The sequence below is a fragment of the Nyctereutes procyonoides genome, unplaced genomic scaffold (genome assembly GCF_905146905.1).
Source record: "Nyctereutes procyonoides isolate TBG_1078 unplaced genomic scaffold, NYPRO_anot_genome, whole genome shotgun sequence".
NCBI classification, from domain to species: Eukaryota; Metazoa; Chordata; class Mammalia; order Carnivora; family Canidae; genus Nyctereutes; species Nyctereutes procyonoides.
In genome coordinates this window covers 41566043-41591592 of record NW_026575052.1, presented here as the reverse complement: position 1 = coordinate 41591592, position 25550 = coordinate 41566043, and the positions used below count along the sequence as shown (strand labels likewise).

Here is a 25550-nt window from a genome sequence, read left to right as displayed (position 1 = left end):
ATTTTAAAGTATTTTCAGAAAAATAGCTTAGGACAGATTTAGAAATATCACTATAACTTATTATGTTGCATAACTGGTAGGCTTTCTTGAAAGTGGTAGAGAGATGGTTTTTACTTGGCAAGTATGTGGTTTATCTTATCTCTGCCTTAGGTAAACGGTGACTTATTGCTTATCTATGGCTGATTGCTCTGTCATTGACAAATTATGCCCTCTAAACAATTTTTTAAGTTTTGTATCTTGTTTATTATGTAAACTTCAAATCGTGATTGGAACGTGGTTGAGAACAGCTACTTTATGTAGCGTATCCATGAAGACTTTGGCCATCTATTAAGTTCTGTTGAAGAGAAAGAACCTAGGAGTATCCCGTACAATCTGCCATCCTGAGAATGGTTACTTGGAACAATGAACAAAATTGATTATCAAGTCTCTAGTTTCATGGTTTACATTAATTAATTATTTTGAATTTTATGTTTTAGTCATCTTTGTATTTTTAACACAGAGCTTTCATTGTACTATTCTCCCAAATCTTAAAATAAAATTGGCATTCTAGAAATAGATGGTCTGTTTTTCATGCAATTCCTGTGGCTTCAAATGCATCCTGCCAGCTGTATCCCCCTAAACTAGGAGAACCCAGGTTTAAGAAGTCTGGGCTTGGGATTCCAGCACTGCCGCTTCCCTGGACACACCCATTTATTGGCTCCCTTAGCTAGTTCCTTCAACTATGAAGGTTGCTTCATGGTAAGATGTAGTCTTATGGCTTCTGCCTCCCCTCCCAGGAACAAAACCTGTTGGGGTTTTCCTTCAAGACTTCTTATTCTTATTAACCATGGGGAAGTCAACAGGCATTAACAAAATAGAGTCATGGACAAGTTCCAAAGTATGGGAAGTTTTTTCACTGAAATATAGATGTCTAGGCTCATGATTCTTGGCTGCTTTTACTGGAGATGAAATCTTTCACTCCACAAGTAGTGATCCCAGCTCTGCTTTCTTTCTGCAGCCCCTAGAGGTAATAGTGTGTACTTGGTTTAAACTAAGGCCTCAGTGAAGCTTATTTACATCCTAGAGATCTTTCTAGTCTGGAGGCTTTTATTGAAAAGACATTGCTTCCTCCCAGCCAGCCATGTGCCGGTACTAAGCATTATAAGCTCCATAATATTAGAATGGAAAACCAGTAAGACGTGGGCCTTATCTACAAGAAAAATAGAGCACGAGAGGAAAGATCAATCTTTTCCTTTAGTAAGCACATGTTTCTTAAGTACGTCCTGTATGCCAAGCTTTCTGCTGGGGCAAGGGACATGTTGAGACCCATTTCTGCCCTCAAAGATCATTTCTTGCCCTCACAGTCAAGTGTTGGAGACAAATAAGTAAGAGGCCATTATAATAGTGCTATTTACTCAGGATAGAGGAATCCACCCCTCCTCACTCCAACCTCAGACTGAGTTAGAGGGACTGTGCCTGGTGGGGAAGGCTGAAAACAGCATTTGGGACAGTTTCTCTAAGGTAGAGATGACTCTAAAACTTGAGTGCTAAGAGCATTGAGACCAAGAGATATGCCTAAGGAAACTAAACAAATTTTACTTTTAATTTTTCCTTTTTCTGTATAGTAGATAAATTACGTTTTATTATCAGCTTTGTTTCATTTTTCAACTTAAAAGGTTTGAGGTTGAGTATCAGCCAGAATGGTAATGAATTGAGTCAGAGTTATTCCAGGAGAATATTCACATGCATGCTAATGAAAAAGAGACACTGCCACAATTTAAAACAGGAATATACACAATAATACAGTTTATGTAAGTAGAGTCTTTTGCCCCATTTCCATTCAGATTTTTATAACTGAATTGATTAAAATTAGAAATGGTTATAATGACAATCTTTTTAAGCATATACTAAACTAAGTCATAAGTCAGAACCAGCTATTTTAAAATGAATGCAATTATTTGGTTCTACTGAATTGTAGCTTTTGCTACAGTGAAAAGAAATTGTCACATTTATTTATAAACACCTCCAGAATTTTGTTGAAATGAGGGAGATATTATTTAGGTAGGCAGAAAGTAATGATTCAGACTATATCTGGGACAGGATATGTTGGAATTAATTAATGTGCCTTCTCTTTAAAGTGATTAGTAGTGCAAATGACATCTTTGATGTTAATATTCGCTTAAGTGACATTTTTAAGGAAAGAGTGCCACCTACTGAATGAAGATTTTCTTCCCTGCCTGTCATTCCATTCTAGAATGTTCAGTTTCATTTTGAATTCTTATTTTTTTCAACAACAAATAGTTTATGCCAGCCAATAAACAAAGAATTTAGGTTCATTTCTGATCTAATCATCCAGTGGATTAAAATAGGGTAGCTGGTATTCTTAGGCGAATTTTGTGCCTCCAAAAGTAGTTGTAGAGAACAAAATATAAACATAAATATGATTCAGTACTTCACAAGTTTCAAAACCTTCCCATGATTTTAATGTATTCATTGACCCAACGGTTTTTGTTTTGTTTTAAGATGGGTATGTGTACAGTCAGTGAGTGGGAATAGGTGAGCAAATGGCTGGAAAGAAATTATTCCAAGGAATAACTGACAGGGTTTTATAAGAAACATATTACATTAGTGTACATCTAGTGGAGAGACTTCAGTAACCTTGAGAATAATATTAGTACAGACATTTTTTGATCACAACTTGGCCATAGGTCGTTTGGGGAAATTGCTGAAGTCAAGTTGGAAATCCAAATACCTATTTCACAATAATCTATATGGTACTTTTGGTAGTTATTAACAAGATGTTATCTTAATAGTGAAAGGTTGAGAACATGAACAATTAGCAAGCACACCAGTAACAATTAAAAGATTTTATTTGAGAATTTTACATGGCCATTATTTATGGTTTATTGGCACATTTGTGGTGTTTTGGCTTAATTTACTGCTGGGCATCAAATGTTCACAGCTTTTTCCTTTTGTTTATTGGACTATGTAAGTAGAGAGTGATTTTTTTTTCAAGAGGAGCTAAACTGTATGACAAATTGGTGTATACTTGCTGTTGTAGAGTGATTATACAGCCCACTGAAGAATGATATTTTGGGTCAAAATCCTGAACTGAAAAACAAAAATACAGTGCAGGGTATTAGAATTTATTCCATATAAAATGTTTTTGTCATCTAATCCAGAAATGTCAAGCTTATGTTGTAAATACCAGATGTAATAAACCACAGGTTAGTTATCATGTTTTCAGTTTAAAAAATAAATTGGCATCTAAGATAGTAGATCTTTTAAAAAGAAAAAGTTAATTGTAGTGATATCTACTCTTATATAAATAAAGAGTAATAATTGGCCAAGTGAGTGATAGGCATTCTCCGAAAACAGTTTTTTTAAAGATTTTATTTACTTATTCATAAGAAACACACACACACACACACACACACACACACACACAGACATAGGCTGAGAGAGAAGCAGGCTCCATGCAGGGAGCCTGATGTGGGACTCAATCCTGGTACTCTAGGATCACGCCCTGAGCCGAAGGCAGGCGCTCAACCACTGGGCCACCCAGGCGTCCCCGTAAATTTTTTTTTTTTTTAATTTGAGAGAGACAGAGAGAGAGAGAGCACGCTCACAAGCAGGTAGGGGAGGGGTAGAGGGAGAGAAGGAGAGAGAATCTCAAGCAGACTCCTTGCCGAGCACACAGTGCTCTAACCCATGACCCTGAGATCATGACCTGAGCTGATATCAAGAGTCAGATGCTCAACTGACTGAGCCACCCAGGTGCCCCTCAGAAAACATAATTTTTAATAATACAAAATAAAACTATTTTAGCAGTAATTGGGTTTTCAGCACTCCAAATGACACATTAAACATTAATGTATCGGGCAGCCCCAGTGGCTCAGTGGTTTAGCGCCACCTTTGGCCGGGGGTGTGATCCTAGAGACCTGGGATCGAGTCCCACATCAGGCTTCCTGCATGGAGCCTGCTTCTCCCTCTGCCTGTGTCTCTGCCTCTCTCTCTCTCTCCCTGAGTCTGTCATGAATAAATAAAATAAATAAATAAAATCTTTAAAAAAAAGAATTATCCAGAAGAGAGATTTTTAAAAAAATATATTAACGTATCCTAGATTTTCTTCATTTTAAAAAAGCAAACTATCACTTTTGTGACATAGATCAAGGAGCATTTCTGAAATGATGACATCACATGATGAAAAAAAAAACACAAAAACCAGGCTGTGTGGCTGCAGAGAGTTCTGGAACCATGGGAGTTATAATTCAGATTGAGCCCTTGTCTCCAGTGCTGCTCGAGACTTGGCCAGAAAGCATTCATGCTTCGTTTCTCATTTCTGGCTACTACTTCACATCTTTTTTACTTATGGAACTTAAATATGCAAAAGTGGTTGTGTCTTTTAAGAAAGAGAAATTTATGGTTAATTTGTTTTAAAAAAAAAACTAGAGTTTTTAATGTAAAACAACCTAAAAATCCATGTTTTGTGGTCTCTTCTTTCTTGAGTGTTCCTCCTGACAGTTGTTTGATATTTCTAAGAGAGCTTTGAGAGAATCTTTTAAAAACAATACTCCCCCCTTTTCATAATTAGGTTTAAATTATTTTATGATAGTGACCATTGAGTGTATGGAGGCTGAAAGTTTAGTATTTCCTAGCCTAAGTTTTCACAGGGTTTGTGGATCTACATATGTACTTTGCTAATGGTGCTAATGATGTTAAGAAAGGATTCTCACATTTTAATATACTAGGAGCCACTAGTTGATAGGAGTGGCAAAGAATATTTTACGCAAATAAACTATTAGGAGGTACTCTCTAGATTTAACAAATAGGGGAGTTTATGAGTCATGTTGAGCTTTCTGTTTTTTGATATTATCTTTCCCTTGCAGAACTAGAGCACATATATAGTGGCATATTAATAAATAAGTCATAATGTTCACACTGGATGACCTTAATGTATTGCCTTGTAGTCTGATCTGGTCTGGTAAATTCTGGAATTCCAGAAAGGTTATGAATTACAGACAGTCTTGTCACTGGGTAATGGTACAGTTAGGACTTGACTGTGAGTTTCCAAACTCCCCAGTCCTATTTTTCTTTGGTTCTTGAAGCCTCCCACAATGTGGAGAGAAGTAGTATGGCCAAAATCTTTTAAAAAGCACATGGTACTGAACATGTACAGAAAAATACAGAGGGAAAACATTAGGAAATAATATGATGAACAGCCATAAAACTTGCCTGTATTTAATAAATGTTAATATTTTATCATACTTGCTGCAGTTTGGCGTGTGAATGTATGTACTTTACAAGAATAAATACTAAACAGTTGGAGGCCTCCTTGTCCCCCTGCCTCCATCCCGGCACCTCACAGATAGCAGTCTACCTGGTAGATTTGTATAGCAATTATCTCCTAAAACTAGAAAAAAAATTTATTTTGCTGGTTTCATCTGTTTTTCAACTAACGTATTATTAAAAAAAAAAAAAGAAAAAGAAAGACAAAAAGAAAAGAAAGAAAAAAAAAAGAAAAGAAAAAGAACCAGCATAGTGTATAAGGGGAAGGATGGGACTTTGAGGCCAAAGAAACCCAGTTTTAAAACTCAGAATTTGGGCAGCCTGGGTGGCTCAGCAGTTTAGCGCCTGCCTTCGGCCCAGGGCCTGATCCTGGAGACCTGGGATCGAGTCCCGCGTCGGGCTCCCTGCATGGAGCCTGCTTCTCCCTCTGCCTGTGTCTGCCTCTCTCTCTCTCTCTCTCTCTCTCTCTCTCTCTCTCTGTGTGTGTGTGTGTGTGTGTGTCTCATGAATAAATAAATAAAATATTATAAAATAAAATAAATCTCAGAATTCCCACTATGAATTCTTTTTTTTTTTTTAAGATTTTATTTATTCATGAGAGACAGAGAGAGAGGCAGAGACAGGCAGAGGGAGAAGCAGGTGAGCCCAATGTGGGACTCCATCCTGGGACTCCAGGATTACGCCCTGGGCTGAAGGCAGGCACTAAACCGCTGAGCCACCCAGGGATCCCTGACTATGAATTCTTAATCCAAGTTAATTGATCTTTCTGCAAGAGTTTCTTTGTCCCCACCGTGAAGTTGGTGTGCTTCACCTTGTAACCACTGTGAGAATTAGAACCACTATATGAACAACATCTAGCATAATACCTAGTACAGAGGAGGTGCTCCCTAAAGAGTAGCTTTAATAAATATCATCATAAATAATAATAGTAATATATTTAGTAGTTACATTTATTGGGTGCTTACCATGTAATTGGGACTTTTTAAGTGTTTTATTCATGTTCATTCACTTTAAAACTGTGAGATGAGAACTATACGCAAAGGGCTTAAAACAGTGAAAGACACATAGGAAAGTGCATCATAAATATTACCTATCTCCATTTTGCAGCAGAAATTAATAGGAAATTAGGGAGGTTAAATTCCTTTTAGGCACTCTGCATATATGTTAACTTATTTAATCCTACTAGTCCTCTCTATAATAGGTATTACTATCCCCATTTTACAGTGAGGAAGTTGAGATATGAGAAGTTAAACAACTTGGGCCAAAGCCACAGCTAATAGCATCAGACCTTGGATCTGAACCCAGGCAGTCTAACTCCAGAGTTCACTGCCCTTATCACTGTGCCATACTTCTTATGTATGTGGCATGACTTCTGTATCTCCCATCCTAGAAACATATCCTTCAAATTATGTCATCTCTGGTGAATAAGACACCTTTTTGGTTTTGTTGTGTGTGCAACCCAGATTTTACTGGTTTGAGTGGCTATTGTTCCCAAGTACTCCTAAGATATCCCACCCAGCCACCCCTTGCAATACTTTTTAAACTCCCCAGTGTGGGTCTGACATGGCTCGTGAATGCATTTGGTCTGTTGCCCTGTAGCTGTCTCTGAACAGCACTGCCTCCTTGTCCATTGCCTTTACCTCCTCCTGCTACACTGGTCTGACTGCCTTCCCACCAGTTACTGCCAGGAACAAGAGTGCTCCCACTGTGCCAGAGCTCTGGGAGTTTGCAGTGAAGTGGACTTGGGCCCCAAGTCCCTTTTTTATTTCATATTCTGGGACTGTAGTCTAGGCATATGGACATTAGAGAAAATGACTTGTGGGTTTTTTTGTTTGTTTGCTTGTTTTCCTTTGGCTGATGTCTCATCTTCACCCAAGACCTAAGTCCATCACAAAGAGTAAGTAGACGGGCAAATTTTAGTGACAAACTCTGGCCTCTGCTAACAATTAGACGAGGCCAAGTTTGAACGTCTGACACCCACTTCTCTTAGGATGGGTTCATATTGGGTGATTTTATCCATCTCTGAAGCTGGCTGTCAAATAATCTTTTCCCCTCATATTTTGAATTTTTAGAGCATTTGTTGCACTAAAGACATGCTGAATTTTGTGATAGCTTGAGAAGTCTTGTATTAAGACAGTAAGACAGCTAGTGTTAGTTTCTTCTCTAGATTTTTCTTAGACATACTAACTTGAGCCAGAAGGGACTATAAAGATGATTCAGTACAGATTCCTCACAGTATATCCTCCAAACCACTACTCTATCAAAGTTGTTCTGCTAAGAGGGACTTCTGTGCCAAATAAGTGTGAGGAATGCTGTGTACCTTTTTTCCTCTCTTGGAAAATTAAGTGCACATAGGTTTTTAAATAAACCTGTTTAACTTCATTTTATCTCCTGTTTCCTAACAGCAGGATCATAAACTGTTTAGTATTTTATAGAACTTTATTTTCACCAAAGTTATATCTTTTGTCTTTTAAAATTTTCAGCCTTTTTCAGCTCCATGCCTGCCAAACCTGTTCTTCCCTTGAAAATTACTTAGGTAGTTTCCTCGGATCTTTCCAGGACTCCCCTAGATAAAATAAAGGAGGGAGATCCATCCTTGCAATTATTTATAATATATTGAAATACTTCTATTATAACAGAGATGGCATAATATTTTCTCTGTTGTGCTAGACTGAGCACCTGGAGGGATAGAGGGCCTGTCTTTTTTTATCTTTCGTTTCTTTATCCTGTTTTGTATTTGTATATCTCTTGCCTAGCACAGAGCTTACATGTAGTAGATGTGCCAACATTCATTGAACAGAGTGGTTTTCTAGCATTAAAAAAATAAAGAAGAAAAGCAGCATTTGTCAGGAAGTCATTCTTCCTCATTCTGAGCATCCCAGTTAACATGCCTTTCCACCAGCTAGAAGGAAGTACTATAGAAATAGTATCAGCTGTTCTGCGGCATTTGAAAGAAATCATTCTCCTAGCAAAGGCTGTAAGAGGGCTTTGTGCTCTAATCCAGTGCTATATCCTCTTCTCCATTAATCTGGGAACATTAAAAACAGCTCAAGGGTTTTTATTAACATAGATGGTATTCACTCAAAATGTTATATTTTAACTGTAAACCAACTTTTCTTACAAGAAGGGAATATGTACAGTAATAGACCAATTTCCCAATTATTAGCCTTATTCATTTGATCTCTTAAGAGAATACTCAAACTGAGCTGCCATGGTTTTTGAAAAATAATGGACTCTGTAAAAATGTAGTTACACACCCAATGGAAAAGATTCCAAAGAAAAACATACACCAGAGCTTCCAAATAACATTGATTTGGGACTTTTTGATAAGAAGCAAAATGGTGACGGAACAGCCATCCCTTCCAACAAACCCTTGCCCCTTTACCTGCTTTGTACCATGAACTATATACTAGATGGAGGACAGAACACAGTGCTTTGCTAGAAACTGTCCCACAGTAGTGGTGTAGGGAGTTCCAGTGTACTTCTCTAATGTATTGTAAAAGCTCACTATACTTACACATCATTTCATTTAGACATTCTCTACCCTAGATTTGTTATGTAGCACAAAAGGGGAATTCTTAAAAGGAAATACACATTTAGCCAAATACTATAAAATATTAGCATCCTTTTCCTTGCTTACTGGTCTGTGTTCAACAATTAAGGAAAAGGATGCTCATACGTCCCATTTTTTTTTCAAAGGTTTCTAAAGGTTCTTCGTCAAATATCAAGGACACACAAACGAAGGAATAAACAGTGGAATTTTTAGCAGTGAATACCAAAAGAATACAAGCCTATGGGATTAAACGTTTTTGAAGCTTTCATGGGTTTTTGTTGGAAATGAATGAAAAATGGGACCATATTGGTTTTAAACTCCCTCTGTAAACATTGGCTCTCAGAAACTAGTTTACATTAAGCCTGGTAGATCTTCCAGTTTGTGGTTGTGAAGAAAATAATAGCGTGAATCTTTCCCCCAGAAAGATAAGTAGAAGGGTAGTATTATTTAGAAATATTGTTACAAAGGTCATTACTTTGATGAGTAAAAAAAGTATTTTTGAAAAATATTTAAGTAATAAACATTCCACTGGCAGCTAGTTAGCTTTTCAGTCCATTTGTTTTGTCTGTCATTGTTCGCAGAATAGCATTCATTGTTTTTCTATCAATAAGATTTTCATGTATTTTGTGAATCGATGAATCTTAGAAAATCACAAAACTCATTTCTCTCCAATTCTGACCAATTTTGTAATTTTCACATGTCTACCATAAATATTACCATTTCAGGACACCTGGGTGGCTCAGTGGTTGCGCATATGCCTTTGCCTCCGGGCATGGTCCCGGGGTCTTGGGATTGAGTGTCGCATCAGGCTTACCTGCTTCTCCCTCTGCCTCTCTTTCTGTGTCTCTCATGAATAAATAAGTAAAATCTTTAAAAAGAATAAATATTACCATTTCATTTTAGTTCATAATTTATGTGACAAGTCAGTGAATTTCACTAACTTGAGTCATTATAGAACTGAAAGCATATTTCAGTTTCACTTTAGTCTAATTTGTTTTTTTATGCCCGTACATGAGGGGTGTTACCTTGAAAAGATGTCTGCCCTCACTATCTCTGCTTTTTTTCTTTGAGTGTTTACAAATGTATTTTATAATTTCAAATCGCTAATATTGTAGGATTTTTATTTCTTTGCTAACTTGATTACTGACTTGACTTGTCTTATTTCCTTTAGTTTTCTTTAAATTCGTATTGCCTCTTGACAGATTTTAACGTCTTTTGTAGACATTTTCTTGACCAGTCATTACTTGTGATTATTATCTTATATATTATCTAGCTTGATAAAATATAATTATTTTCATTTGATATAAATTGATTTTCAGATTCATCTGTTAGTACATTTAGAAGGAAGAGTAATTTTTTCCCCCAGATTTGGATAGAATATCACAACTCCATTACCACATGATGTCATCAGTAATGCATATTAGACTGATCTCTTTGTGGTAAATTAACTTGAAATTGGTAGTTTTTAATGGAATCTGCCAGCTGCATTTCTGAGAGATAGGGATGTACCAAGGAAACCTCTTAACCAAGTTTTTGCATTGCTGTTTTATATTCTTCCTGGGACTAGGCAAGTGTTGAAGAGGTGATTTTGAAAGATATTTTCCATTGTATCTTTTTCTTAGTTTATCTTGTTCTTAGGCATAGGAAACACAGCTCCTTTAGTTTGATGATATTTATTCATGAATAAGCATGTCTACCTGAATGTCTAACATTGGTGTTTTACCTTCAGTATGTCAGTAATTTTGGAAGCTACTGAAGTCCATCCAGAAGGCTTGTGTATTAGTTACACAAGATTTACTTTTCCTGCAAAGCAGTTTTATCAAATTCATATTTGAATATTTCTACGAATATTTGTGATCAAGAGGTGCCTTTTAATCATAAAACAGTTTCAAGTCGAATTAAAAATGCGGTTTATAAAAGAAAACCTAGAATTTTTTTCTTTCTTCACTTAATAATGCATCCTCCAGGGGCACCTGGGTGACTCAGTGATTGAGCTGTTTGCCTTGGGATCAAGGTGTGATCTCAGGGTCCTGGGATTGAGCCCCACCATCAGGCTCCCTGCATGGAGCCTGCTTCTCCCTCTGCCTGTGTCTCTGCCTCTCTCTCTCTCGGTGTCTCTCATGAATAAATAAATAAACTCTTAAAAAATAAATATAAAAATACATTTTTTTGTTTGGAAATGTATCCCTTGCAGGGAGCCTGATGTGGGACTTGATTCCAGATGCTGGCATCATGCCCTGAGCCAAAGGCGGGTACCCAACTGCTGAGCCACCCAGGCATCCCTCATTTAAAAATATTTTTAATTGTGTCTGAATTTATAACAGTTATAATTACCAGTATAATTGGTTTCCTTACCAATCCCTTAGACTTTATTCAAAATATTTTTTTAAGATTTTAAAAATTTATTCATGAGAGACATACAGAGGCAGAGACACAGGCAGAGGGAGAAGCAGGCTCCATGCAGGGAACCTGATGTGGGACTCAATCCCAGGACCCTGGGATCACACCCTGAGCCAAAGGAAGATGCTCAACCACTGAGCTGCCCAGGCACCTCATGGGGCTTGAGCTTAAACCCCAAGATCAGGAGTCCCATGTTCCACTGACTAAGCCAGCCAGGTGTCCCAAAATATGTTTTTCTTTTTAATTCACTTGAATTCTCTAGAAGGAGCCTATGAGGCATGTAGTTTACTCTATAGCCTAGGTCATAGGTAATTGACTGCCAAAAAAAATTCCATGTGGAGTTGCTACCTTTATGAATACTTTGATGGTGGGGTGGCTGGGTTTTGCACTTGGTTAAGGTCCAACTCTTGGTTTTGGCTCAGGTCGTGATGTCACGTCAGGTCACGAGATCGAACCCTGAGTGGGGCTCTTTGCTCAAGATAGAGTCTGCTCTCTCCTCTCCTTCTGCTTCCCCTCTCTAAAATAAATATTTTTAAAAAAATGCTTTGATATTGTCTAATAACTCTCTGCTTTTTTGGTAAACTCCCTGTTACTATATTTGCACAATGACTAGTAAGCTAATATTTTACAGATTACTAATTTAGAAGTCAAAACCTTTTGAATATTCTTCTTGTTCTCTTTGAAATTGTTTTATGTCTAAGAGACACTATGGTAGAAGTTATGGGTTAAATGTGTTATGTGTGTCTGCTGATACAACTGCTGCACAGTGTTATTTCCCAGATACTTGTTTATTAGAAGTGATAGCCAATTACTTCTGACTGAATCAGCAATTGTTTGGAGTCCGTGGATGCTCTCTTGGTAGCTGCAGAACATGCCAGGGGAAAGGCCCTGCCCTCAAAGCACTTGCACTTTCCTTGTCTAGGTTGGCTTAAGTCAGCTAGTTAGCAAATAGTTACAGTATGATTACCCATTAATATATTATGTTGGTTTAATTCTGATTAATTTCATATATACTCTTCACGTTTCTATACTATATTCAACTTTTCAAAAATCCTGTAATTTTTGCTGAATATCTTTAATCTTAAAACCTGGATTAGGTGACATTTTAATAGAAACTAATCCATGATATCAGATACACTAATTTTTAATATGTACAGATAATTTGGAATAATTTTTTTAAAGATTTTACTTATTTGTTTGTGAGAGATATAGAGAGAGGCAGCAGAAACCTAGGCAGAGGGAGAAGCAGGCTCTGATGTGGGACTTGATCCTGGGACCCCAGGATCACAACCTGAGCCAAAGGTAGACGCTCAACTGCTGAGCGACCCAGATGCCCCTGGAATAATTTATAAATAGGAATCAAAACACTGAGGTGGTATTACACTACTTACAATCATTGCTGACAATAAGTTATATTATTGTCTTTGTTATTTGGCTTCCATATTATTTAATTTTTGATGTTGTTAATTAGAACATGAGATTTTGAGGGTGAGATTCTGTGCCTGTATCTCTCGAAGGACTAATTAGAAAGATTTGTGTAATACTAGAAATAGCTGCCCCCCCCATAAAGACTTCAGATGGAAATTCCACATATTATAAAACTGATTATACCATGGCCATATCCATATTAAGAAACCAGTAGTCCTTTGTTGTGCCAAAGAAAATGGCTACTCCTTATGGGGAAAAAGAAAAGCGATTGCGTGTTTCTCATTGTAAATAAATAGCTGTGCCACTGTGAGTTCTCAGGGTCAAATATTACTGGCATAAGTTGGAATAAAATCTTTTGGGGACTAATTATCATACATACATGAGCCATTTCATATACCATTACTTCTTATGTAAAATTAGGTATGTTGCAATTATTGTATTATAAAATGGAAGGGTTGGACCAACCATTGATTTTATTTAATTCTTCCTGCTTAGAATAGGGAAACCATCAGTAGTAGCCTGTGTCTCTTGAGAATTATCTTATGGGAAAATAGAGCTATTACGGATAGTTTGGCTTCAGATCTTGATCAACAAATTTTAAACACTTGTAAATACTCATTTTCTTTTTGACCTGTAGGATATGAGAGACTCTGGAATCATTGCTATCTGGGTTTAAATCCTGTGTTTTTCACATACAGACTTTATCACCTTGGACATATAACTTAAACTCCTTGGGGGTTTTTGGTTGTTTTTCCTATCTGCCAACAGGATAGTAAAAATCCCGTCATGAGAATTGACTGAGGTGACCCATGTGGTGCTGTTAGCACAGTGCCCTGTCCTTGGTTAGCGTCTGTTGTTAACTTTATGCTTATTTTTGTTAGCTATGTTGTTAGCTTTTAGCTTTACCATATACTCTCCCCATTCTTACCTAAATCATTTCCTTCTCTTGACTTTTACCTGGAAACTCAAACTTTAAGGGTCCCACAACAGAGTAGTTTTGTTTTGGAAGATAGTTCCTCTCTTCTTCTCCTCTCCCCTTGGTCACAAAGCTTGTGGATTTTAGTATATGAATTCCTCCTCTCATGAGAACTTCCCAAGTGGACCTCAGTTGGGTGGGTCTGAATTGTGCCTATCCTAAACAATTCACTGTATTTTTCAGGGTTCCTTGAGATTCCTTGGACACTGAAGAATTGACTTTCTTTCTATATAAGTTGCCTATAATGTGAACTGTTCTGGAAATCTATATACACTAAAGTTTAACTTCATTAATCTCTAGAAAGGTTTCATATGATCATTATATATTCTTACTACAGGGAAGTGTTCTATTAATGAAGACAATTAATGTGCTGCTTTAATTCTTAAAATAATCACCATTGTAAAAATGGCTCTTTGAATTCTCATCAAGTAGATAAACAGCACAGATAACCTCCTATTGAGTCATTGTAAAAACAAAATCAGAGTTGACAGTGACCTGCCATAGCAGTCAAAGTCAGACTGACCAGGATTTGAATACTGCCCCTGCTCCACATAGACTGTGTGACCCCAGGCATGTAAATCAGCCTCTCCAAGCCCCAGATGCTAATAACCTCATAGGCTTATTTGGAGGGTGAAGTACATGTAAAGCACTTAATACCATGCCTGGCATGTAACATTAATTTTTCCTATTATGACATAAGTCTGGCAGTTATTTCTCCATATCACTAGTAGTTGACTAATAGACATTTTCATGCTAAAGATGAACCATTTAAGAAATACCTTTTAAAAATTATAATTAACTTGGTAGGATTCTATTTTTGAGTGTTTTTAGAATATCTTCTGTGTGCCATAGCAAGTGTGTTGTATTAGTGCTGTAGTCAGGCTCTTTGGAGATGCAGGGAAGAGAGACCTATTAGGGTTTATTTCAGCGCTATGTAAAAAGGACCCATGAAGTTTCCTTTCCTCCATTCAGCGCATACATTGGGCCTCTGGAGAACTTGGTTATTCACCACCCAGGGAAGTTTAAAAGTAGTTCTAATTGTGTAACAGCATATCAGGGTACTTGGGTACAACTCTATGTTTATTTGCATTGCTTTTTCCCTTCTCTCCATCGCTAACCATATCTTCCTTCGAATTTCTTTTTCTTCTCCCTTATTTCTCACTGTTCCTACTTATTGCTTTGCTATTTTTCTCTATTTTGATGCCATTCTTCCTGCAGTGACACTATCTGTGTATCTTGCAAACACCCATAGTGGGCAGATCTGGTTAAAATGTACCATCCAGTATAGAGGGTCTTTGGACCAGGGTTCGTTCTTGCACTGGCCAACTGTGGACTGCAGGATGGGTTCAAATGTATAAAGCATCGTGCCCCCCAAACATCAGGCACCACCACCCTTGGAAGAGGAGGTGGCTTTCGCTGGTTAGGGCCCCTGGCTTCGGTTCACATGCCTTTTGTTGAGGACATTTGCCACTGATGATAGAAAAATGAGTAAAATGTTGTAACCTGTCCCAGAGAAGCTCCTGTTGGGATGAGGGAAGAGGCAGATATATAAACTAATATTCAGCTTTCTGCTGTATTATAATTATTGTGAACTAAGCGGGGGAGAGAGTGGCAACTGCTATAAAATGGTAGGAAATTCTTCACTGAAGGCATGTAAGATGATAGGGTAATTCTGTCAGGGAAGAAAAATCATCTGCAATAGCAGCTATGAAATGCCTTGGGGTGCTTAAAGAAGAGAGTATTTTAGTGCTTTGAGAAATAGTGGTTAGTTTTTTTTTTTTTTTTTTTTAAGATTTTATTTATTGGGATCCCTGGGTGGCGCAGCGGTTTGGCACCTGCCTTTGGCCCAAGGCGCGATCCTGGAGACCCGGGATCGAATCCCACGTCAGGCTCCCGGTGCATGGAGCCTGCTTCTCCCTCTGCCTGTGTCTCTGCCTCTCTCTCTCTCTCTCTCTCTCTCTGTGACTATCATAAATAAATAAAAATTAAAAAAAAATAAAAAAAAAGATTTTATTTATTTATTTATGATAGAGAAAGAGAGAGAGAGGCAGAGACACAGGCAGAGGGAGAAGCAGGCTCCATGCCGGGAGCCCGATGCGGGACTCAATCCTGGGACTCCAGGATCGTGCCCTGGGCCAAAGGCGGGCGCCAAACCTCTGAGCCACCCAGGGATCCCCAGTGGTTAGTATTGAAGGGGCTCTGGGAAGAGGGTCTAGTATATGAGGTCAGTGAGGTCAATCAGAGAGTTAGAAGCAGAACTAGGAAAAAAAATCACCTCCTAGAAGTTCAGGGAGAGGTGAGCTGGAAGAGTGACAGTCCAGTCAGTAATAGCTGCTACCACAGGGCATTAGCAGAGAGAGGACCGAGTGGCTTCTTTAAGAAGTGGCCATTGAACTATCTCATCTGTTAGCAGATAAATTCTGTAGATCTAGAGAAAGGGACCAGAACAAGAAGCCTAATAACCTCAGAAGAGAAAGGTTCTTTGAACCTCTACGTTGATCTCGGGTTCATTCTGAGAAATGTTTAGAACCCCAAAAAAGCAAGAAACATGTTTTCTAAATAAACAGGAAAAGAAGATAAAGCTTAATATATGTAACAATATTTAAGTTGCTTATATTTGTCTGGCTAAAATTTCATTTATTTTTAAAGTCTTCAAAGTAATTTCTCAAAATATGTATATTTTGTCAAAGAGTCAAATAAAAAAAAAGAGTCAGAAATGTACAAGCTATTACTTTAGTTAAAATAACAGGTATTGGTTTTAGCTACTAATGCAAAAATAACTCTCCAAAACACTCATGTTTAACCAAAGTGAATTAGAGGCCTTCTAGTCTCCTGGTGATTTAGCAACTATCTGTTTAGATTAGTTTATGTTAAAAAAAGATGTTTCCTGTTAGAGCTGTAGTATTAATTGGATAGACATGACTGCTATATACACACACGCATGATTTTTTTCCTAGCAAGTAGAATAGGATTTACTGTATATTTCATTGAATCTAAGATTTCATTGGTTATAAATTGAACCATTACCTTATATAAACCCTACCATAAATTTTTTTTAATTTTATTTTATTTTTATTTATGACAGTCACACACAGAGAGAGAGAGAGAGAGAAAGAGAGAGAGAGAGGCAGAGACACAGGCAGAGGGAGAAGCAGGCTCCATGCACTGGGAGCCCGATGTGGGATCCGATCCCGGGTCTCCAGGATCACGCCCTGGGCCAAAGGCAGGCGCCAAACTGCTGCGCCACCCAGGGATCCCCCTACCACAAATTATATTTGATTGCAAGAAGCATTCAGATTTCACAGATACTAAAATGCAACAAAATATACATTTCAGAATTAATGATCTATGATTATTATTTATGGTTTGTATTTGCATATTAGGAACAACAAAAATTCCTCTACTTAATATCTAAATTGCAAATGTAGTCTTAATTAAATGCAGGGTGTAGTCATTAAATTTTAAAGTTAGGAAGGTCCTTAGGGCTGTCAAAGATGTTCACAAATGATCATTTAATATATGCTTTGAAACCTACCATAAGCCAGACATTGTTAGATGTTGGATATATAATGATGAATAAAACAATGGTCCCTGCCTTCAAGGAGTTTATAGTTCATGGTGGGGAAATAGGTTTGCAAATTGCAATGAGCACTTTAAAGGAAAAGTACAGTGCTATGAAGAAATTCCTAACTGAGATTGGGACCTCCGAGGTATAGAACAATAGTTAAAATGAGTAGAAATGAACGAGGTGTAACGAGGTGAAATTTAGACAAGAAGCAGTCTGTGCAAAAAGCCTTGAGCAGGAGAGATGTTGGAGTATTTCAGGTAGTGAAATAAACAGGGATAGGGTGGAGGTCTAGGTGACTTGAGTTGAGGTAAAGACCTTATAGTGCATGGCCACGTAGGACCTGTTAAACTGTCAGACTTTTGGTCTAAGCCCAGGGAGTGCCACTGGAGGATTTTAATAGAGGAAGTGACCCTGGCAGCTCTGTAAAGCCTGGACTGGAGTAAGATCAAAGTGAAGAAGCCCTGGTAGGAGTCTGTTGTTAGTACAGACAGGCTAAGTTGGCAACTTGACCTGGGGGGTTGTGAGTAGAAGATGCATTTTCTTGACAATAATTTGCCAGTATTACCAAAAATCTTAATTTGTGTTCAATTTGACACAGCAGTTCAGTTTCATGGCATTAGTTCTAAAGAAATAATCTTAGATATATGTAAAAATTGAGCTACTAATATGCTCATCTCTATTACTTATTAAGAAATGGGTTTAAATTACAGTATTTTTAAACAAGTGGAAAGGAAAGAGGCAAATCATGCAGACTTTAAGGAGGCCATATCATTCATTTGTTTAGACAGGGAGAGTCTTACTTATGTACTCAAATAAAACAAATTTGGGGGAAGAGAGACATTTAGGACCAAAGGGAAGATAGGTTCTTTTTGTCCAGGAGTGCTGGAGCTTCTGGGGTAAAAATGCACTGCAGTTCTGCACTGTGACTTATTTTTTGAGAACTAGCCTGGGAACATAGCCACGCCTTACAACATTGTTACTGGAGGGAAAAGTGTTTGCTTTTCAAACCAGAGAGTTGTAAGTGAATTTTTGGTTATGCAATCAGCCATAAATTGGGTTGCCTGTAAATCCGAGCTTCCTTGGGTAAGTAGTAACTGAACAGGATGAAATTTGAGGAAAACATTTCTCTACTTGCCCTCCCCTTTTCCTTCTCTTTGCTCCCCCACTCCTTCTCATTCCTCTTCTTTTCTTCTCCTTTTCTTTCCCTTTCCCTTCCCTCCCTCTCTTCATTTCCCTCTCCTCCCTCCCCCTCTCCCTCTTATACACCCCAAAAGTTTATATTTTATACTATAATCAGAGCAGGAAAAACAGACAGGCACTTATAAGTAAATAAAAGAATCTCCTTCCTTCCTTCCATTCTTTATTTACTTTTTTTCTTATATAGCCTCTTTCTCTTGGACAATTTTTTTATACCTGTGTGGTGGAAATATTCTACTGTATCCTCTTAATGCCCATTTGCAAGTTTCAGATATTTTGTGCTCTTTGCATTCCTCAAACTATCTAGACCAGTCTCTGCACAGAGGTGTTTAACTTTTTGATTTCCACTCCCCTCACAGAATGGATGCTTCAGGAAAAGCAGTTAATTAACCATTTCCTTTCTAGTGCATATTTAGTTTTAAGTAGGTTTTTTGCTTGTTCTCTGAAGATACTGCTGCTCTGTGGTTGTAATTAGCTGGAAAATTCCTTAGAGCAGTTTGCATTTGACTTTTTAGTAAGCTTGAGGTTATCGTCTCTGGTATTTCCTTGAGTATTTCCTTTTCCTATCTGTGTAAGAAAAAAAAAATCACTCTTTTGTAGCTTTATAAAATGTCCAAAATAGTTATTGAAGCTAGTGTAGTATTTTTTAAATTGTTACTTCTCCCAGAGTGCAAAACTCTTTCCTTATGAATCAGGTTTTAAAATCCATGCTTATGTATATTGTATTTGTTTTATATATATATATATAAAACTATATATAACTATAGTTATATAGTTATATAATTTCAAATATATCCACATGTGGATATAAGTATATTTGAAATTAGCAGATACTTTACTACTTAGGCTCTGTGGCATTAATTCTCAAAAGTACTAGCTTACAGATTATTTTATTTTCATAACTCCACACTATATTGAGTAAAGGTCAAGTGTTTGTACCAGTTTTTACTTTTTATATACAGAGTATCCCCAATGCTTTGATGTGGAATTATTGTTGTGAGAATACAAATTTAATCATTTAGGCTTTGAACAAATATTGTGGAATCATAGAAGATGGATTAGGTTATACTTAGCTTATTAAATATTTAACTTTTTCAGAAAATGAGCATATCCAGATTCAGTCTGTATTGACTTAAATTATTTTTTTTAAATTTTTTTTTTTTTTTTTTTTTTTTTTTTTTTTTATTTATGACAGTCACAGAGAGATTAGGAGAGAGAGGCAGAGACACAGGCAGATGGAGAAGCAGGCTCCATGCACCGGGAGCCCGACGCGGGACTCGATCCCGGGTCTCCAGGATCGCGCCCTGGGCCAAAGGCAGGCGCCAAACCACTGCGCCACCCAGGGATCCCTTGACTTAAATTATTATAACTGTTTGGATAAATTATTAGAAATCCTGGAAATCCTTAAATTATTGGAAATCCTACAGTAGTAAAATACTCTTCTAAATAACTGTCTTAAATACTTTAGGATGTGCAAGTGGTATAATTGGCAACAATGCAGTGCTCATGAATGTGTTCGTAAATGCCCTGCTTAATGTCTTGGGATCCGTTTTGTTAACTACCTGGGAACAAAGGTTCTGCATTAGTATTATTAGTAAGTCTGTCTGCACCTTCTAAATATATTTTCTTTTTAAAGGCATTTTTAAACTCACATTATCATGCAGTGTTGAACAACAATACGGGGATGATTCACAGCAATACTTTATTCTTGGCTTAAATCATTTGAGGGTTTTTAGCAGTTATCTTTTTAGTTATATGTCCATTGAAAGTATAAAGTACTATTTGCTCTTGGAAATTATTCTTTATATATTAACCTCATTCTTGTTTCTCCCTGCATTTTAGTCGTGAGATGGAGAATAAAGAAACTCTCAAGGGGTTGCACAAGATGGACGATCGCCCAGAAGAACGAATGATTAGGGAGAAACTGAAGGCAACCTGTATGCCAGCCTGGAAGCACGAGTGGCTGGAAAGGAGAAACAGGAGAGGCCCTGTGGTAAGTCACTATGGGTTACCTGCTGTAAGGAAAAAAGTAGGAAGAAATGGGAAATTAAGTATCCACAGATCCTCTTGTAAGCTTTTTTTTTCTTGATTTTAAATGCAGTTGTTTGATTTGCTTGATATTCTAGCCACTTGGAACAAAATATAACTAAAATTATGCTCACTAAGCATCTTAAACTGTTCGAGAAACTAAGCTGGCTGGGTTGGGGAGGTAATGCTTAAAGCAACACTGCCCTCTACTGTCAGTATCTAAAATCCTTTTAGTAGAGATTTATATTGTACCTTAGAAAAAGAAAAGCATTTTTTTTTTCTCATTTTATTTTGATAGTCTGTCTCTAAGGGAGGATCCAAAGATCTGAGTTCCAGAAATCAATCCAGAAAACCAAACAGGTTGAATAGACTCATGGGGTTTGAGGTAAATTTAAAAGATACCCAAGGTTTGGGGAAAGAAAATCTAGATCCTGGGATTAGGAAAGCCATACTCTATACTTTGCCATAGTTATTTTCTTCTAAAGCATACAAATACTATGAAATGTGCTTGTCTTTCTTTTTTTTTTTTTGTCTTTCTTATAAAGGATGTAGATCTTGATTGTTAAGTGACCCAGTTATCTGTCTGTATCAGCAGGTTTTTTTTTAAGATTTATTTATTCATTCATTCATTCATTCATTCATTCATTCATTCATGAGAGACACAGAAAGAGGCAGAGACACAGGTGGAGAGAGAATCAGGCTCCCTCTGGGGAGCTTGATGTGGGACTTGATCCCAGGACCCCAGGATTATGACCTGAGCCAAAGGCAGATGCTCAACCAGAGCCATCTAGGTGCCTTGTATCAGCAGGTTTTTATTTGCTTTTTGTTTGTTCTGTATAAACAAAGATGACAAGTTAAAATTTATTACATTTGGGGGAGGGCAAAGGGATGGTGGGAATAACCATAAAAGTTATTGAGTAAACTATTCATTTGACATTTCCCTTAGCAATATGATCATTTAGGCCTATATTCATCCTACTTGCCTTTATTTTTTTTAAGAGGGGGTGGGAGAAGCAGAGGGAGGAGAGAGAATCTTAAACAGGCTTCATGCTCAGTGCAGAGCCTGACATGGGGCTTGATCTTACAACCCTGAGGTCATGGCCTGAGCTGAAATCAAGAGTGGGATGCTTAGCCAACTGAGCCACTCAGGTGTCCCCCCACTTGCCTATTTAAGTAAAAATGTAATTCCTCAGCCACATTAACCATGTTTCAGATGCTCAGTAGCCACTTTGAACTGCGTTATGTGTTGCACATTTTACCCACTGGTGCTAACCCAGGGACCTAATATAGAATATAACTGTTCCTTTATATACCAACTTTTTAAGCTAAGCTACCACATTACCCATGAGTCTTTTCCTTTCCAGCTAAGCTTCCACATTTCTTCCATTTGTTTTTCATGTGAAGTAGTACGGTGAGAACCCCCTACAGTTTCAATAATCATATCAGAGGATTCAGATGAAGAAAGAAATACAGAATTTATCTTAGAAAAGAGAAAGTTCTAGGGATCCCTGGGTGGCTCAGCGGTTCAGTGCCTGCCTTTGGCCCAGGGCGTGATCCTGGAGTCGCGGGATTGAGTCCCACATCGGGCTCCCGACATGGAGCCTGCTTCTCCCTCTGCCTGTGTCTCTACCTCTCTCTCTTTCTCTATCATGAATAAATAAACTAACCTTTAAAAAAAAAAAAAAGAAAAGAGAAAGTTCTGTTTAAACAGTTTATAGAAGAGGTAAATTTCTGCCCAATTGATATAAAGAACTTTAAGCCATATGAAGTTTGAACATGCTGCTTTCTGGAGCTCCCTGTGGTGGTGGAAAGTCTAAGTCTTTTGAGAATACCATAAAGCAGAAATCACAACTTTTTGAAAAGCCAGTTCTTTATTACATATAAACTAAGGACATTCACTTATCTAAGACCAAATTTTGTTTTTTCTCACTGAAACCTTTTTGTCAAATCCTCAAGTATGTTACCTGTATGTAGGACAGAGGTAAAGAGGGAAGAGATTTGTGGAATAAGACACACAACACGTAGTCCTTAAGTTCAGTTATACTACCCTACATCTCATAGTTTACAGATTTCATATTACCCTTTAGAAGTTTATAATCTACTTGGAAAGTCTGATTTTGTTTGTTTTTATTATGTTTATATATATATTAAATCAGGTCCTTGAAACATAAGTGATGTACAAATATCTCCAATTATGAAAATGTAACTTATTAAATAAAAACAAAAGCATGAAATACCACAGAACAGTATGTGACTGAATGCAAAAAACAAAAAAACATGTGGAGTGGGCAGAGAGCAGTAACAGATTAGAAAGAAGAAAAATGTGTTAGGCTGATAGAGTTAAGTGTGCATTTGTAAAGGGAGTTAACCAAAATGGCAGTTTTCACCAGGTGAAGGCTAGAGTGTGCTGGTGTGCTGCAGGCTAGAGATGTGGATTAGGAGGGAGAGTAGGAGTGGAAGCCCAGGAAGAGATCAGGTTAGTCATGTTTGGTAGGCATAGCAGCTGGCAAGTAGAACAGTAGGAGAGTAGTGGAAGAAAGGCAGGGAAGGTTGGCTAAGGCTATAGTGTTTTAGTCACAGCTAGTTTAGGTCTGTTGAGAAACAACAGATCTTGCAACCTTCATTTCTGCTTGACAGACTGCTCTTCAAATGTGTAGCTTCTTTCAGTCATTCTGAAATATATGTCCAAACTATTGTCATAAAACATTGCCAAAAAAGGCAAAATATATTAATCAGACTATTTGGGCACTTAAATTATGCCCATTATTGTTTTCAAGATCCTGCATTTTGTCAATACAAATAAATAAGAAAACGTCTCCTTGAATCTAGTTGAATAAATTAACTGTAGAAGGTAAAAGTACTTATTTTTCACATTTGTTTACTAACCTATGATTGTTGATTTTGAATGTTAAGTAATTTAGGGCACATGATAACAGATCATACTAAATTCTAAAATTATGTATAACGTCTTAACTAGTGATGAAGCCTAAATGAATGAAATCTGTGGATAAAAATAGTCTTAACATTTATTGCTTGAAGTAATACTAAATGAAAATTGATATACTGTTACATTTGTATAGCATTGTGTAATGAAAAGGACTTTATTTCTTTGTTGTATTTACTTATTTTTCTTATATTTTTAAGTAACCAAACTAGTAAATTTGTTTAATTTAGGTGGTAAAACCAATCCCTACTAAAGGAGATGGTTCTGAAATTCACAACCTGGCTACTGAGTCTCAAGGAGAAGGCCAGCCAAGCACTGCATCACCCACTGCTAAAGGCCGACGCAGTCCTTCTCCTGGCAGCTCCCCATCTGGTCGCACAGTGAAGTCAGAATCTCCGGGAGTTCGGAGAAAAAGAGTTTCCCCGGTGCCTGTAAGTTAACGTTTCAACAAGTATGTTAACTTTCTACAATTTTACAGAAAAGTTTGACAGCAATCTGTTAGAGCAGCATTTCTCCAGGTGTGGCCCCCAGACCCTTGGTTTGGGGAGGAATGCAGGTCCTGAGACCCTTCCAATGGATCCATTAGATCAAAACAAATTTTCTTTTTTTTTTTTTTAATTTTTTCAAAACAAATTTTCTAAGAAAACTGAGATGTTACTTGCCTCTTTCACTGCATTAATATTTTCAGTGGTGGGTAAAGCTGATGCATTCATCTAAATTAAAGCTATAACAACAGAAATTGTAGCCTTCCTGGGCTGGGGTATTTGTGGCATACTTAAGACAAGTGAAGGAAGGAACTTCAATAAAGACAACAAATTATTTTTCACTAGTGAGATTTATTTTTTTAAATATTTTATTTATTTATTTATTTATTTATTTATTCATGAAAGACAGAGAGAGAGGCAGACACACACGGCAGAGGGAGAAGCAGGCTCCTCGCAGGGAGCCCAGTGCAGGACTCAATCCCAGAACCCTGGGATCACGCCCTGAGTTGAAAGCAGATACTCAACCACTGAGCCACTCAGGTCCCTTCACTAGTGAGATTTCAAACAAAAATTAGAATTTCAGGAAATTCATATCTACTACTGTAAACTTGACAGTTTCCCAGTACTTAAAAGAATTTTATAATGAGATTAGTGATGCTATCAAATGTGATTATTTTTCATATATAATCGCACAGTAGGAAAAGTTGGTTGTTGTGGTTTCAGATTCTGCATCACAGTCTTTAAGAAACCGTTTCTTGGGAGTTATCAAAGAACTGTGTTCATAATTATTGGAAGAGTCTTTTAAAATACCTTTTCCAGCTACATATATTTGTGAAGCCACGTTTTCTTCATGTATTGTAACCAAAACATCATTATCACAGCTGGCTCACTGTAGAAGCATGGATGAGAATCCAGTTGTCTATATTAAATTAGACTTCAAAGAGATTGGCAAAGTGATAGGTGCTGACTTTCTGAGAGAGAGAGAGAAAGAGTGGAAGAATGAGACTTCTAGTGGCAGAAATGCAAGTTACAATTTACTTTATAAACTTGAAGAGCAAATGAGTGGATAATAGAATGATTATGATCATGACCACAAGGGGGAGATTTGGTTTTCCTCAGATCAGCGCATAAAAAATCCTTCTAGAAGTAGCAGCACCTGGGTGACTCAGTCATTTAAACTGCTGCTCAGGGTCTTAGGATTGAGCCATGCTTCAGGCTTCCTGTTCAGCAAGGGGTCTGCTGCTTTCTCTCGCTATTTCTCTCTGTCTCTCAAATAAACTCTAAAAAAAAAAAAAAAAAAAAAATCCTTCCAGAAGTAATTTTTAAGTAAATCTTTTTACATTAAAGCCCAAGATACTAAATAAATAAATAAATAAAGCCCAAGATACCCAACAGTATTTATTTGCTTTATGTTGACACATCTTTAAATGAGCTATTTTTTAAAAGCTTATAAAGTCTTGTTATTAGCTCATGAATCTCTAAATTAGGTGGAACTCTGCAGGAATGACTTATGTCTGTTCCCCCATCATACCTGCTGAAGCTGGAATATCCAAGATTCTTCCTTATCATGTGTCTGGTACTTCAGCTGGGATGCTAGAACAGTTGGAGGCTGTTGGCATCTCTTCTTCATAGCATGGAAGCTGGGTTGCAACACCATGTTTTGCAAGCCAGGAGAGCGTATGGAACAGATTTTTTCTTTGTCC

The 25550-nt window shown here is 37.3% G+C and overlaps 1 protein-coding gene across 2 annotated transcripts in view; it reads left to right on the top strand.

Annotated features, from left to right (window-relative positions):
- Nucleotides 1-25550, top strand: part of MAP3K1 (mitogen-activated protein kinase kinase kinase 1) — a 79214-nt gene that overhangs the window by 24446 nt on the left and 29218 nt on the right. For both annotated transcript variants that reach the window (XM_055332033.1, XM_055332032.1), the window contains exons 2-3: nucleotides 20233-20383; nucleotides 23593-23793. In XM_055332033.1, the coding sequence (XP_055188008.1) occupies nucleotides 20240-20383; nucleotides 23593-23793 (345 nt within the window). In that variant the 5' untranslated portion in view covers nucleotides 20233-20239. The remainder of the gene's footprint in view (nucleotides 1-20232; nucleotides 20384-23592; nucleotides 23794-25550) is intronic.